At 36.9% G+C, this 15,853-nt stretch overlaps 1 protein-coding gene across 2 annotated transcripts in view; it reads left to right on the plus strand.

Moving 5' to 3' along the window:
- Positions 1 to 15,853, plus strand: part of LOC126822210 (serine/threonine-protein kinase N2) — a 43,545-nt gene that overhangs the window by 24,995 nt on the left and 2,697 nt on the right. For both annotated transcript variants that reach the window (XM_050550958.2, XM_050550966.2), the window contains exons 7-20: positions 932 to 1,077; positions 3,946 to 4,055; positions 5,130 to 5,273; positions 5,914 to 5,989; positions 6,256 to 6,390; positions 7,545 to 7,693; positions 8,499 to 8,701; positions 9,065 to 9,137; positions 9,459 to 9,638; positions 10,420 to 10,571; positions 11,867 to 12,086; positions 13,776 to 13,883; positions 14,678 to 14,758; positions 15,747 to 15,806. In XM_050550958.2, the coding sequence (XP_050406915.1) occupies positions 932 to 1,077; positions 3,946 to 4,055; positions 5,130 to 5,273; positions 5,914 to 5,989; positions 6,256 to 6,390; positions 7,545 to 7,693; positions 8,499 to 8,701; positions 9,065 to 9,137; positions 9,459 to 9,638; positions 10,420 to 10,571; positions 11,867 to 12,086; positions 13,776 to 13,883; positions 14,678 to 14,758; positions 15,747 to 15,806 (1,837 nt within the window). The remainder of the gene's footprint in view (positions 1 to 931; positions 1,078 to 3,945; positions 4,056 to 5,129; positions 5,274 to 5,913; positions 5,990 to 6,255; positions 6,391 to 7,544; positions 7,694 to 8,498; positions 8,702 to 9,064; positions 9,138 to 9,458; positions 9,639 to 10,419; positions 10,572 to 11,866; positions 12,087 to 13,775; positions 13,884 to 14,677; positions 14,759 to 15,746; positions 15,807 to 15,853) is intronic.

The raw sequence follows: 15,853 nt of genomic DNA on the forward strand, positions 1-15,853 counted from the left end.
TGACAAGGGATCTTTTACGTACACGCCAATGTGTACACGGGACCTTGGTTTTGTGTCCCATCAGAACAGCTATAGTGTGTTATACAAGAAATGGGCTGGGGGGGGGGGTGGCATTGCATCAACTGGCGTGGTTTCAATTCCTCCCACTGCTTAAGAACCCTACGTGCAAGCACATTATTGAAAATAAAATTAAACCATATGTTAGTCGCGAAATGACCTACTTTGTGTCAAGTGGACGTTACACCCCATTTCTCTTTCTCTCAATACAAGAAAAATACCAGAATGAATGGAAAGTTAACATCTCCCCATGTTCCTGTTGGCATTCAAGTAAAAATACTCTTGACATTTGGAATTTAATAAAGAGTACATGTAGGTGGAAACGTCTTTTTCCTGGCAAAATTTTACTTATAGTATAGTACACTAGACAGTACATGCCCCGTTCTTGCTGAAAACACACATTTCATTTCTTATCTCAGGTGACAGCAAATTGAATCCATCTCTTAATTCATTGTGTTATAGGAAATCGATGTGAATGGTGATGGTTGCATTTAATTCATTAATTTCTTGCTCGCTTCAAATTTCTTGTATGGAGCAGCTAATTACTTTGGGGGGTTGGATGGCCGAATGGTTAGCACGTGTGCAGTGTATCATACAGTCTGTCATTCAGTCAACTGGCGTGGTTTTGATTGTACGTGACAAGGAGTAGGGTCGCCTGTCCAACCTCATGGGTTTTGTCCAGGTCTTCATGTTTCCTCCCACTGCTAAAGACCCCTATGTGCAAGCTAATTATTGAAGTAAAATTGAACCATGTTAGTCTCAAAATGACCTAGTTTGTGTAAAGTGGACGTTAAACCCATATCTCTCTCTCTCTCTCTCTCTCTCTCTCTCTCTCTGCTATAGTATTATTCAAGGTGTATATATTGTATTACAGATTAGTAGGGGTACAAGATCTATTAGAAGATATACCCACAAGAAGAAAAGAGAACTCTCAGTTACTACTCTCTAGTCCTGGAGAGAGTAAAAGTTTATTACGGAGGGGCAGTAGTAAAGTGTATAATATTAAAGATGATTTAACAAGTAAGTTTGATCAATCAGTAAGACTGCACCACAAACAATACCTTCAGACATTGCAAGCAATAAACAATTAATGAATATATATCAAGTGAATGGATCCAGGAATGAAATTTTTAGAATTTCTTTTTAATAATAATATTGTCTGTGATGCTTGTTTTTATTTATGTATATAAATATATTTATGTGATAATGGTTTAATTTGTCTTGTCAAAAATCAGCATATGTTTGGCACCATATAGCCCCGACTGGAGCTGACGTGCCATAAAACTTCATTTTATTATACGTCCACATTCATAATGTGAACGTATTATGCCGTCGCCCCTGTCTGTGTGTGTGTGTGTGTGTATGTGTGTGTGTGTGTGTGTGTGTGTGTGTGTGTGTGTGTGTGTGTGTGTGTCTGTGGTTCGCCTACAGGGCGCAATTCTTCATGGATTTTCTTCAAACTTGGTATACTTATTCCTTATACCCCAAGGAAGATCCCTATTGTTTTTGGTGCATGCCCGACCCCCCAGGGCAGAGCCACGCCCATTTCTAGTATTTGTTTGTTTGTCGTCTACAGGCCACATTTCTTAACTAATAATCTTGAAACTTTGCATACACATTCTTTGTACCCTAAGGAACATCCCTATCGTTTGGGGTGCATGCCCAACCCCCAGGGGCAGAGCCACGCCCATTTTCTTTTCGTGTGTCTTTGTGTCGCCTACAGGGCGCAATTCTTACTGGTCTTTTTGTGTGTCTGTGTGCCGCCTACAGGCCACAATTCTTAATCGATCCTCTTGAAAAAATTTCGTATGAATTCCTTATACCCTATGGATGATCACTATTGTTTTCGGTGCATGTCCGATCCCCAGGGGCAGAGCCACGCCCATTTCTTGTATTTGTTTGTTTGTCTTGTTTGTCGTCTACAGGTCGCATTTCTTAACCTATCATCTTGAAACTTTGCTTACTCATTCTTTGTACCCTAAGGAAATCCCTGTCGTTTGGGGTGCATGCCCAACCCCCAGCGGCAAAGCCACACCCATTTTCCTTTTGCGTGTCTGTGTGCCGCCTACAGGCAACAATTCTTAATCGATCGTCTTGAAAAAATTTCGTATGAATTCCTTATACCCTATGGATGATCCCTAATGTTTTTGGTGCATGCCTGATCCCCAGGGGCAGAGCTTCACCCATTCTTGTATTTGTTTGTCGTCTACAGGCCGCATTTCTTAACGTATCATCTTGAAACTTTGCATACTTATTCTTTATACCATAAGGAACATTCCTATCGTTTGGGGTGCATGCCCAACCCCCAGCGGCAGAGAGCCACGCCCATTTCGTGTATTTGTTTGTCGTCTACAGGCCGTATTTCTTAACGTACCATCTTGAAACTTTGCATACTTATTCTTTGTACCCTAAGGAATATCGGGTGCATGCTCAACCCCCAGGGACAGAGCCACGCCCATTTTCTTTTTGTGTGTCGCCTACAGGCCACAATTCTTAATCGATCGTCTTGAAAAAGTTTCGTATGAATTCCTTATACCTTAAGGATGATCCCTATTGTTTTTGGTGCATGTCCGACTCCCTGGGTCAGAGCCACAGGCCTTAACAGATCATTTTGAAACTTTTGCATACCTATTCCTTATACCCTAAGGATGCCCTCTATTGTTTTTTGGTAATTGTCCAACTCCCAGGGGCAGAGCCACACCCATTTGTTCTTTGTGTCTCTGTGAGTTGCCTACAGGCCACGATTCCTAACGGATTGTCTTTGAACTTGGTATATGTATTCCTTATAGCCTAAGGACAACAACTGCATGTCCCGACCCCCAGGGGCAGAGGCACGCCCAATTTTTGTGTTTATCGTTTACAGACCGGAGTTCTGAATGGATCAACTTTGTACTTGGCATATGTATTCCTTATAGCCTAAGGACGTCAACTATTGATTTTGGTGAATGCCCCGACCCCCAGGGGCAGAGCCACGCTCAAGTTTTGCCTTTAGCGCCCGAAGGCCACAATTCTGAATGGATTATCTTGGAACTTGGAATACTTATTCCTTATACCCTAAGGACGCCAACTATTGATGTTGTCATTTCAATAACAGGGTGGTACCTATTTATATTGTTCCATATCCAACCCCCAGGGGCAGAGCAACACCCATTTTTTTGTATTTATCGTCTACAAGCTGCAATTCTGAATGGATTATCTTGGAACTTTGCATATTTATTCCTTATACCGTAAAGGCAGCAACTATTTATTGCTGGAATGTGGACGTATATTGCAGCGTTAGCGATGCTCTTGTTTCATTTATGATGAGATGTAAATATTTGGACAACTTTTGTGAAATATATTGATATCAATTTTTCCATCTCCATTAGCCCAGTCGGAGCAGAACAGTAGGATGTTAAACCCGATTTCATTTCATTTCAATATCATTTTAGTAGTAATCAAAAATTCCTTTAGGCCAATTGGTGCAGAAAAGTAGAATGTTAAAAACTCATTTCATGTATGCCACCATGTTTACAATAAAAACAATGGAATCAATCTGATTAAAACACAGATCCTATTTCGTTCAAAATTTTGTTTTACTTGTCTTTATTACACTAGGATCTGGAAGAGTTGTTATCATTGACATGTTCTGGATGGGGCGAGGGATTAGCCAATGAAACAATCTGTTACAGCAAGCTTTAGGCATGTTTTGCATATCAATGCTGATTGGGTAATGAAATGTCTGACGTTATAGGGTCAAAAGCAGCTTGTATGACCTATAACGCGACCTATCGCTACAACTTGTCAGATCCTCATGTAGTGTAGGCCATCGAAAGTATTAAAAAAAACGAACGAAATATAGATCTGTATTTTAATCAGATTGCAATAGAACTGTCATGTGTTTTGTAGATGAAGTAATGGCAGTATTAAAACTTGATAATCAACAAGTAGCCCAGACAGCATGGAAAACAAATAGTCAACAGTGCTGGGATCACAGATCATCTATAGATTTAGATAGGGTATGTACCCAGTAGTTTTATAGTCTGAAATATGTAGTCATTAGAATGTCCATAGGTCTATTGATTTTGGGGGGGTGGATTGCCGAATTGTTAGCATGTGGGCGCTGTATCATAAGGTCTGTCATTGAGTCAACAACTGTGGTGTGGTTTTGATTCCCTGGTTGTACGTGACAAGGAGTAGAGTCGTCTGTCCAATCTTGTGAGTTTTCTCTGGGTACTCCCCGGTTTCCTGCCACTGCTAAAGACCCCTACATGCAAGCGAATTATTGAAATAAAACTGAACCATACATGTATGTTAGTCCCGAAAAGACCAAGTTTGTGTCGAGCGGACCTTAACCCCTCTCTCTCTCTCTCTCTCTCTCTCTCTCTCTCTCTCTCTCTTGATTTCATACCACCATCTCTATGTGGTATTTAAAATACATTTTATATGTATGCATTGTCCACAAGCATTGAAGTAAGGAGATCATTTAAACACTTATCATGTATTACAAATTTTCTTAATACTCTTTCAAAGCAGTGATAATATAATTTGGTTGACATTTATTTTATGACATGTTGACATTTAAATGACTGCTCACTTTTAAAATTGTAATAGGATTAATGAAAATAATCAGAACTGTAGCTATTTGATATGGAGACCCATTATCACACTGTGTCTTGATGTTACATAAGCTTGTTAATCATTTGAGAAGCTACAGAGATCTTCACTCAACTCTACTGTACAGTTTAAACCATTTTGGTTTTAATCCATCTAAATCTAAGCTTAACTTGATTTATTTCAGAAGCTACTCTACTGTTAAAGCCATTTTGGTTTTTATTTATCTAAATCTTAAGCTTAAACTGAATTAAAATTAGGATTAAAAGATTAAACAGACTAGTTGATAAGTAAAAGGAATACATATTATCAGTCTTTCCTACCCTTGCCCTAATAATGTCTTCATTAGCCCAGCTGGAGCAGAACAGTAGGACATTAAACTCCTATTCATTTCATTGCCTAAATATAGTACAAATCGTTTGTTAAAATGTATGAATTTTTATCATGAATTTTTTATTTTTTAAAATATTTTATTTCAGTCCCGTGAGCTAGAAATAAGTGTATTTTGGAGAGATTGGCGTCAGATGTGCGCTGTAAAGTTTTTACGTTTAGAAGATTTCTTGGATAATCAAAGACATGGTATAACAATCCATTTAGAACCAAAGGGAATTCTCTTTGCGGAGGTACTAATATACTCTTCCTATTTGCTTCTTATTTTATTCAAAAACTGTTAGAAACACATTATTTCGTCTTTTTTTTCTGACACTATATATTCAATAAATATTTATATAATATAAAAGTACACTATATAATTATGGGATCTGAAAACAAGCCAGAGCTTATATAAATTCATCTCTGCTTATTTAAATAATTCTATGTTAAGTGTTTCTGACACTACGATTTTTTATAGCAGCAAGATTGTCATCAATTAAAGAGGCATTATGCAAAAGCTAAATTTGCCTGTTGCTGGGTTTTTCTGTCTTCAATTGTTATTAAAATTATTATTTGGACATTTGTTGATAACAAGCTCATTATCGTTTTCTGGTTTCAAGCTGTAATAGCAAGAACTACTAGCACTTGCTCTGATGCCACTTTAATAGGCTTACAGAAACAGGTCTATGAAAGATCTTTATAAAGTCTTTGATCACTTCAGGGGGGTGGGGGGGCCGAATGGTTAGCACGCGTGTGCTGTATTATAAGGTCTGTCATCGAGTCAACTGGCGTGGTTTCGAATCCCTGGTTGTACGTGACAAGGAGTAGGGTCGCCTGTCCAACCTCATGGATATACTCTTATTATATCTATCAATCTTTTTTCGTTTCTAGATAAAATTTATTAATCCATCATTAATTCGAAAGCCAAAATTACGTAGACAAAGACGAATATTCCCCAAACATAAAGGTAAATACAGGTTTTTTTTTAGACTTTTTTAAAAATTGAAGAATAATTTCCTAACATTGTGATATTGACTGATGTGAAAGTCTTATTCATTATCCATAATTTATCAAGGATTACAGTATTATCTATGATTAAAGATAATTGCTATTTTTTGTATTGATGTCTGTGAAAGAGATAATGTAAAGTCTGAGATGATAAATCAGAACATTTTTGTGGAAATACTGAAATTGCTCCTCATAATGATAATTTTCAATTTGATATTATTTCAGGAAAGAATTTTCTACGTCCTGGACAGATGAATATTAATGTAGCTACATGGGGTCGACTTATGAAAAGAGCTTTACCTCCTAATTGTGCTGATAATGATAATATGCGTAGTCCTCCTTCTAATATGACCTCTCCAGGTATACACAGCTTTAATACTAAGTTATATATTTATAGCACGGCTTTCATGAGTTAACAGGGTTAACCAGAGGCTGTAGAAAACCCAACCCACTTCTCTATAAGATTTCTACTAAATCAGTGTAAACCAGCAAAAGTGTGCAATAACATTGAAAATGTCTAGTTGTTGCACAGTTTAGCTCCACCCAGTCTACTAGAGGGAAAATAATCTGCTTATTTAACGAAAAGTACAATGGAAGATTTCCCCCATTAAAAGTGGAATTTAGATAACCATATGACTTGTCTGTTTTATAAAAGTTAAATTTTGAAATGGGATGAACAGCAGGATAGATAAATTGCTTTAGTATATGAACATGGAATATACAAGACACAATTCCATAGAATACAACTACTGATTATCACTTGACGATGTTTCGATTAGGATTCCTGATTATTACTGGACGATGTTTCGATTTGGATGCATATTGTTGTTTATATCTCCCCAAAATAAAATCCCCAGCAACACACTTGACAAGACTGTAGTAGAATGCTGAAAGTTTTATTACAGGACATGTCTTGTCAAGTGCGTTGCTAGGGTTTTTTATTTTGGAATTATTTTAGACAGATTGCTTCCTTTTCGCCCCTATGGTACTATTGACATCCATGCTGACCTGCACTGTTTCAGGGATTCTTCCCCCTCCCTCCCCCCACCACTCCTACTTTAGTAAGAAGTTTATTCTTTGCAGTCATGGAATTGTTTATGTGTTCTGATGTCCCTTCATTTGATAAAGACCACCGAATCAAAACACACTATGCAATAAATAATAATTGTTTCTTTAGAATGGTGTCGTGAATACAGCAGGATAGATATGGAGATCCAGAAGTCTCTTCACACAGTTGAAAGTCTTGTGTAGCCACTTCAATCATTCATATATAATAATCCACTTAGTCTTGATTTAACAAAACAGTTGAAAGTGTAGCCACTTTAATCAGACGTATTTAAAATAACCCACTTAGTCTTGATTTAACAAAACATTAAACACATTCATTATCCATTTTAACTATGAATGTAAAATTATAGTTCCAAAGTTTTAGTATGCAGACAGATTTGATATAATTATTGTATTTTTGGTTCTGGATTACCGTATTTAATTCTCCATGGTTAATGTGTTTTCAGGCATTATGGCATCTGATAGAGGTCCGCCAGTTCATGAAATGAATTTTACTGCTCCAAGTGAAGATGAAAATGTATATAAAGCACAACCTCATGATAGGAGTATGTCACCTGATGTGATTCATCCCTCACCTGGACATAACGAGGAACAGGTAAATACTGTGTGGAAGATATGTCTAGACTATATTTTCAGGGTATAATATTAAAAGATTTATTTTCATGATGATGAATTAAATAAGTTTAATAGATAGCCATTATTTTGTAATTTTATATTGTGTAGAAGATAAGTCTAGACATATAACAACAAAATTAATGTAATCATCTATAAAAAATCTTTAGACAGTTCCAAAATAGATTGTTAAATATCGATTGGCATAGCGAATCTAAACATTCAAAGATAATATTTTCTTTTATATTGATCATTACTTGATCAAAGATAATATTATCTTTGAATGTTTAGATTCGCTATGCCAATCGATATTTAACAATCTATTTTGGAACTGTCTAAAGTTAATTTTGGAAATTATCATTGCTGTCTTTAATAGTTTGGTTTATTCCTTTTTTTAAGGATCACCAGAGAGCCTGTATCTATTCATGATTCTTATTATTCGCATTAAACATGCATTATGCAAGAGCTAAATCTGCCTATTGCAGGTCTTTCTTTGGGCCTTAAATGTTATACTTAATTATGACTTGGATGCCATCATTAGCCTGCGATATTTACTGGATTTGAATACATTTTGTTATGGATAATTTAACGTAAAAATTCAATGGCAAATATCTTGGTTCAGAGTAAAGCAATATGACTGAAATTTTCAGCTTATTTTGTTTTCATTATCTATGTTTTAACTATTAAATCGAAAACTGTCAGCTCTTTATCTCATCTCAACTTATGCCCCTTTAAAACCATAAAAGTGGGGAAATATTTATAATAATCGACAATGAATTGTATTTCAGGTGGTTTTATCGAATTTTGATTTCCTAGCTGATGATTCAGGAAGTCTAGATTCATCTCTAGTAGATTTAGATGATGAAGCTAATAAAAGAAAAAGGAATGGTACACCACCTCTTCCTTGTCAACCTCCTCCTCCCAGACTTGAAAAAACTACTGCCCCTCCTCCTGTTGTTACTCCCAGAAAACCCATTGTTAAGGAACCTGAGTAAGTTCTATATATTTCATTTAAGAGGGTTGGGTGTTCTAACTGCTCCTCCTCCTCCTGTTGTTACTCCAAGAAAACCCATTGTTAAAGAACCTGAGTAAGTTCTGTATTTCATTTAAGTGTTGGGTGCTCTAACGCATGTACTTTAATTCATAGGGTCTGTCACTGAGTCAAGTAGCTTGTTGAGTGGTTTAATTTGTGTTTAGTGGAAATAACGCGCTTTCACACATATATTTGAATAGATTCAAAATAAGCTACTATCTCTGAGAAAAAAATATGTGGATTCTACATTGATTTGTTCAGAATCCACTGAATGCGATTATTGAAGTATGAATTTAAATTTGTTTGTGTTTTTTATTTCAGTTTTTCGAACCAACCTTGTAAAATGGAAGATTTCCGTTGTATAAGTGTTTTGGGAAGAGGCCATTTTGGTAAAGTAAGTACAAAATACATCAAGTCTGTTGAAAAAAAAAACCTAAGTACAAAATATTGTAGCAATTGAGCTGAATCAAAACCTCATACCTAAATGGGATGAATCAGAAAATGCTTAACAAAATGGGATGAATAAGAACTTTTATAGCAAGGAATGATTCAAAATCTCATAGCAAGATCGAATACACGAAAACCTGTGAATATATAACTAAATTGATCCATTTACATCTTGTGACCTTGACCTAACCTTGATATTCCTTTTAGAGTGTCAACTTTCATAACTATTGGATTAAAGAAAATTAAAATGATATGTTGGTTGTTTCAGGTGTTATTAGCAGAATATAGAAAAACTCATGAATGTTTCGCTATAAAGGCATTAAAAAAAGCTGATATTATAGCCCGAGATGAAGTCGAGAGTTTGATGTCTGAAAAACGTATATTTGAAGTAATCAATTCTATGCGACATCCCTTCTTAGTCAATTTATTTTCCTGTTATCAAACTCCTGTAAGTTGAACATTTTCTCTCCCAAATCTTTATTACTATGTCAATGTTTCCATTAAAGGGGGGAGGGATATCGGTTTCCTAACAAACTCAAGTTTTAAAGTAAATTTTGAAAAGAAGTAAATCGTTAAAGTCGAACTGGAGGCAATATGTAAGTGTGATTTGTGAATTCTAGTTATTTCAAATTGTTTCCCCCCAACCCCCCGGGGTTTCCTTAACCCTTCAAAACATTAAAGAGAATTGATATAAGATGGTTTATTTAAATATTTCAAAGGACCTGACAAGAACAGTCATCTAGTTGTTTGGATGGGACAAAAAAACAAGGTCCTGTGTATACATTGGAGTGCATGTAAAAGATCCCTTTGCAGTTGGAATTGATATAAGAGTAGGCCTTAGCGCCACTGTCTGCAAAATTTCCCTCATAGCACACTGTATGGCGTATGCCCATCTTCATTATCCCAGTCGGAGCAGAACAGTAGGGCATCAAAGCTCATTTCATTTTGAATTGATTCCCCAGTTGTACGTGACAAGGAGTAGGGTCACCTGTTCAACCTCGTAGGTTTTCTCCGGTTTCCTCCCACCGCTAAAGACCCCTACGCTCAAGCAAATTATTGAAATAAAATTGAACCATATGTTAGTCCCAAAATGACATAGTTTGTGTCAAATGGCCGTTAAACCCCATTTCTCTCTCTTTATTTCTGTCCGACTCCCAGCACTTGTATCGAGTGGACGTTAAACCCCATGTATGTTTTGTGATGGAGTATGTTATATTTGTATATTACAGGAACATGTATGTTTTGTGATGGAGTATGCGTGTGGTGGTGATTTAATGATGCACATACATAACGATGTATTTTCTGAACAAAGAACAGTATTTTATGCTGGTTGTGTGGTGTTAGGCCTACAGTACTTACATGAGCATAATATTGTATACAGGTAAACAGAGTCTATAGTCTCTCTCTCCCAGTCTTCAGTTAATGTGTTAGATATTAGGATCTATTGACCACTGTCAGGGGTTGTGGTGATCTAGAATGCCTCGCTTGGAGTTTGCCAATGTGAGTGTATGTGGCTTGGACAAAGGGCCGCCATCCCGCAGAAAAGACCTCAGCACTGAATTTACTAATATAAAGGATTGTGTGCGATATCACTTATCCCCTAATAACAACAACTGTCATGCCCTTGGGGGTTGGCTGGCCGAATGGTTAGTGCGTGCGCGCTGTATCATAAGATTTGTCATTGAGTCAACTGGTGTCGTTTCGATTCCCCGGTTGTACGTGACAAGGGGTAGGGTTTTCTCTGGGTCCTTCAGTTTCCTCCCACTGCTTAAGACCCCTTTTTGCAAGTAAATTGAACCATATGTTAGTAACAAAATGATCTAGTTTGTGTCACATAGACCTTTAACCCCATTTATCTCTCTCCTGCCATACCCTGCTTAGCATACCACAGCAAACAGGGCTGGAGTTTGGATCTTCAGAAAATATTGTTGACATATTGTACAATAACTATGATTAAATTTTGATAGTAACCATGTATTAATTTTAGGAAGACTCTAAAAATGTGTACATAAAATTTAATTTTGTAGACATATTCTTCAATAATCTTGTTCTGAGACTTGCATTAAATGATTTGTATTTTGTTTGTAAAGTTTCAGCAATGAGTCTAAAAATATGTACATGTGAATTTAATTTTGGGATAGTCTGTAGTACACATAATGCGGGAATGTGCCAAACTACTATATATATGAATGACATCATTTCAATGTGTGAAATAAGAAAAGTAATAATTAGTGTAAAAAAAATATTTTGGACCAAGTCCAGTAATGACTTTAGAAATGATTTTTGGAATGTAATTTAGGGATAGTGTGCATTACAAATGTTTCAATAAAATGACATCATTTCACGGTAAAAGGGGGATTGGAAGGCTGAATGGTTAGCATATGCATGCAGTATCATAAGGTCTGTCATTGAGTCAACTGGTGTGGTTTCGATTCCCTGGTTGTACGTGACAAGGAGTAGGGTTGCCTGTCCACCTCGTGGGTTTTCCCTGGGTCCTCAGGTTTCCTCCCACTGCTAAAGATCCCTATGCGCAAGCAAATTATTGAAATAAAATTGAAAAATATGTTAGTCTCGAAATGACCTATTTTGTGTTTTGGACCAATTCCACTGATGACTTAAAATGGTTATTGCAATGCAATTTAGGGATATTATATTACGATTGTGTTATCTTTTCAGAGATTTAAAACTGGATAACTTACTGCTGGATGTTGAAGGCTATTTAAAAATTGCTGATTTTGGTTTATGTAAAGAGAGTATGGGGTTCGGTGATCGAACCAGTACGTTTTGTGGTACTCCTGAATTTCTTGCTCCTGAAGTCTTGACGGAAACATCTTATACACGCTCTGTAGATTGGTGGGGACTGGGTGTTCTTATCTATGAGATGTTAGTAGGAGAAGTAAGTCCAATGTAAAATGTATTATTTGATTCCACATTTATGAATTTTGGAGCTGCAGTGACTATGGCGCTGGTTCACTAACTGGGGGCTGTTCTCGTTGTTGGTAAAGTTCCTTAGATTTTTCAGCCTTGGTTTCACTTTGTCAAGGACTGGAAACATCTTATACTTTCGATGGCCTCTACTTGTAAGATCTGACCGGTTGTAGTCTGATGTCGCGCCAGGGGTCATAAGAGCGGCTTTTGATCTATTACGTCAGACATTTGATTAACCAATCAGCATTGATTTTTCTAGTAGGATACTCACAGGAGCTCGCTGCAACACACTGTTTCATTGGCTAATCCCTCACATCAGCCTGTTATATACAAACTCTTCCAGATCATAGTGTTGTGAAGAGAAGTAAAACAAAATTTTGAACTATAAAAAGCGAAACGAAATAGTATCTGTGTTTTAGTCTTCATAAGAACTGGGGGGATCAAGGTGGCTAAGTGGGTAAGACGCTGGTGTTCGATCCCTGCATTGGCCGAGAAAGTTCATCCAGATTTTCCGGCGTGATTCCCCCTTGTCAGTGATGCAGGACGGAGGGCCTGACAAGGACAGCTGTCTAGTCATTCGGATGAGACGAAACCGAGGTCCCGTGTACACATTGGCGTGCACGTAAAAGATCCCTTGACAGTTGGAATTCGGTATAAGAGTAGGTCGCAGTGCCGCTGTCCGGGCAAAATTTACCTCATAGCACACTGTATGGTGTATGCCCGTCTTCATTAGCCCAGTTCGGAGCAAAACAGTAGGACGTTAAACCCCATTTCATTTCATAAGAACTGATTGATAACTACTTGAGATTTTATTGGAACAAGATCAAAGACTGTCTGTTTTTTTATAGAGATTTAATAAGATGAGATAGTGACTGAAGATATCAAATCTTGTTTAATTATTTATTTGTCAGACAATATATATATGTAATTCCTTTGATCTAAAAAAAGATCAAAGCATGGTTCAGATTTATTTGTCTCAGTGTTAATAACAAAATCTCAGCTGTGTCTAGGTACTTGATCTTCTATGTAAGACCAGAACAGAAATATATACCTCACACGTTTCAAGAAGCATTGTTAGTGGAGCTAATTTAAAACCAAAATTTATTCCATTGTTGCAGATTTGACCAACTTTAGGCCATTTATAAATAATATCATATTTCTCTGACCTGCATTTATTTAAAGAGAAATTAAAAATAATTATGACATGTTAAAAAAAATTTCTGGGTCTGTTGATAGAAAAGGGAAGTAACTCAAGCAAATATAAACATCTTTGTCCTATTATGTGTGTTGCGGGGGAGGGGTGTGTGGCTGAATGGTTAGTTAGCATGTGCGCGCTGTAATATAAGGTCTGTCATTGAGCCAACTGACATGGTTTCGATTCCTGGGTTGTACGTGACAAGGAGTGTAAGGTAGCCTGTCCAACCTCATGGGTTTCCTCCAGTTTCTTCCCACTGCTAAAGACCCCCCCCACTGACAAGCAAATTATTGAAATAAAATTGAACCATATGTTAGTTCCGAAAGGACCTAGTTTGTGTCGAGTGGACATTAAACCCTAAGATAGTATTTACTATGTGGGTATTGTATTATAAGATTATAATAAATCAACTTATTATTTACTATGTGGGTATTGTATTATAAGATTATTTTGATATTATAGAGTCCATTTCCTGGTGATGATGAAGAAGAAGTATTTGATAGTATTGTTAATGAAGAAGTACGATATCCACGTTTTCTATCAACAGAAGCCATAGCTATCATGAGACGGGTAAGTTCAAGTGGATGAATGATGGTTTAATACAAGAACTAAATGTTGAGGTGAAGCAGGGGTGTTAAGTGGTCAATCTTTCCCCAGTCAAAGGCAAGCTTTCCCTTCCGAGTTATATTGCCTGTCAAACCTCAAGGGTTTTCTCCGAGTCCTCCGGCTTCGTTCCACTGCTAAATACCCCTGCATGCAAGCAAATTATTGAAATAAAATTGAACCATGTCTTAGTACCAAAATACCTTGTTTTTGTCAAGTGGACGTTAAACCACTTTTCTCTCTCTCCCCATGTTAAATTAGCAGTGGTCCTACTTTGTGCTACGTTTTGTGTAGTGAAGCTAGTACACTTTATAAAAAATAAAAAAAATCACACTCCACTCAAATTTGATCTTATAATATATTTTCTAAGCTACATTTTCCTGGGAACTGAGGGTATTGTTTCAATTGCCATCAGCTTCAAGTTCTTGAAGGATTAAAAGTACCATTTTAACCATCAAATGCTGTAGACAGCTATAACCAGCTGATTAAGAGCTCTGTTGTTGACAATCCAGAAGATTTTTTAGCTCCTTACACTTACAGTTAATAAACTGATTACATGTTAGTGTGTACTCCCCTTGTTTATTCCTGTCCGACTCCAACCATGAGAAAGTCCATCTTATGCCCTGTCTTACAGAAATTCAAACTATTTCCTCCTTTCATGGTTTTGGTTTACATGAAACCCTGGATGAAGGTAAGTGTTGATACAATAGATGACACTATTTAAATGGACATATTTAGAATTGATATAATTTGTTTTGCAGTTATTGAGAAGGAATCCAGATAGAAGATTGGGTTCTAGTGAAAGAGATGCTGAAGATGTCAAAAAACAAGCCTTTTTTAGGGTAAATATTTGAATTATTCAGAAAATAACTTCCAAATTTTCCGTAGAATGTCTCGTTATTTAATCCTTAGCTTATCAGATAGTACTTAGGATATAAAATAAGGGGTTTAACGTCTAACTGACGGACACACAGGATGCACTGTGCTATAAGAACAATTATTATTAGAGGGTCTCACTTTTTCTTCCCATCCAAATGAATAGGGAATTTTCCTTCTTGGGCTGGAAAACTCTGAGGAAATTTTTTAGGCAACACCTTGAACTTAATGAAATGAAGTGGGGTTTAACATCCTACTGTTCTGCTCTGACTTAGCTAATGAAGACAGGCATACACCATACTGTGTGCCATGAGGGAAATTTAGCCCGGGCATCGGTACTATCGCCTACTCTTATATCGTTTTTTTGTCCCATCCAAATGACTAGAAAGCTGTCCTCAACAGGCCCTCCGTCCTGCACCACTGACAAGCGAGCCAGCATCTTACCCACCGTAGCTCCCGCCTTGAATGAACCTTGGACCAGCACCATAGACACTCATACATCAAAAATAACAGTGGTAATGATTTGGTTTCTTGAAACTGTAAGTCAGTTTACAGGTGTTGCACACACATAAGGCGTTTTTATCGACCACTGATTAGCCAAAGTGATTTGCATTCAATCAAATTTTCATCTTTTACGTCCATCTAATTCAAATTGGTTACCCTAATCAACGAATTTATCGACACCGATTTCCGAAGCGATTACATCAAATCGCCAAATCACTTCAGGGTGCGATTTGATCGGGTGATCACGCGTTTTTTTCAACTGTGTCCAGCCACAACAATTGTTTACAGCAAATCGGAGCATTTAACGAACTCGCCAAAGTACTTTGAAATTGACTATACTGTCACATGACATCTCCACTAAATTCAAATCGATTTGGCAAGTCGAAAAAAAAGCCTTAAATAAACTGCTGAAATCTTCTGAACATAATCATATGCTTATCTCTCTTTCAGAATTTGAAATGGGATGACTTACTTATGAAAAAAGTGAAGCCACCTTTTGTTCCTACTGTGGTAAGTTCGTAAATCATTAATCAAGCCATTGGAGAATATTGATTTCT

This window comes from Patella vulgata, chromosome 1 (genome assembly GCF_932274485.2).
Source record: "Patella vulgata chromosome 1, xgPatVulg1.2, whole genome shotgun sequence".
Classification (NCBI taxonomy): Eukaryota; Metazoa; Mollusca; class Gastropoda; family Patellidae; genus Patella; species Patella vulgata.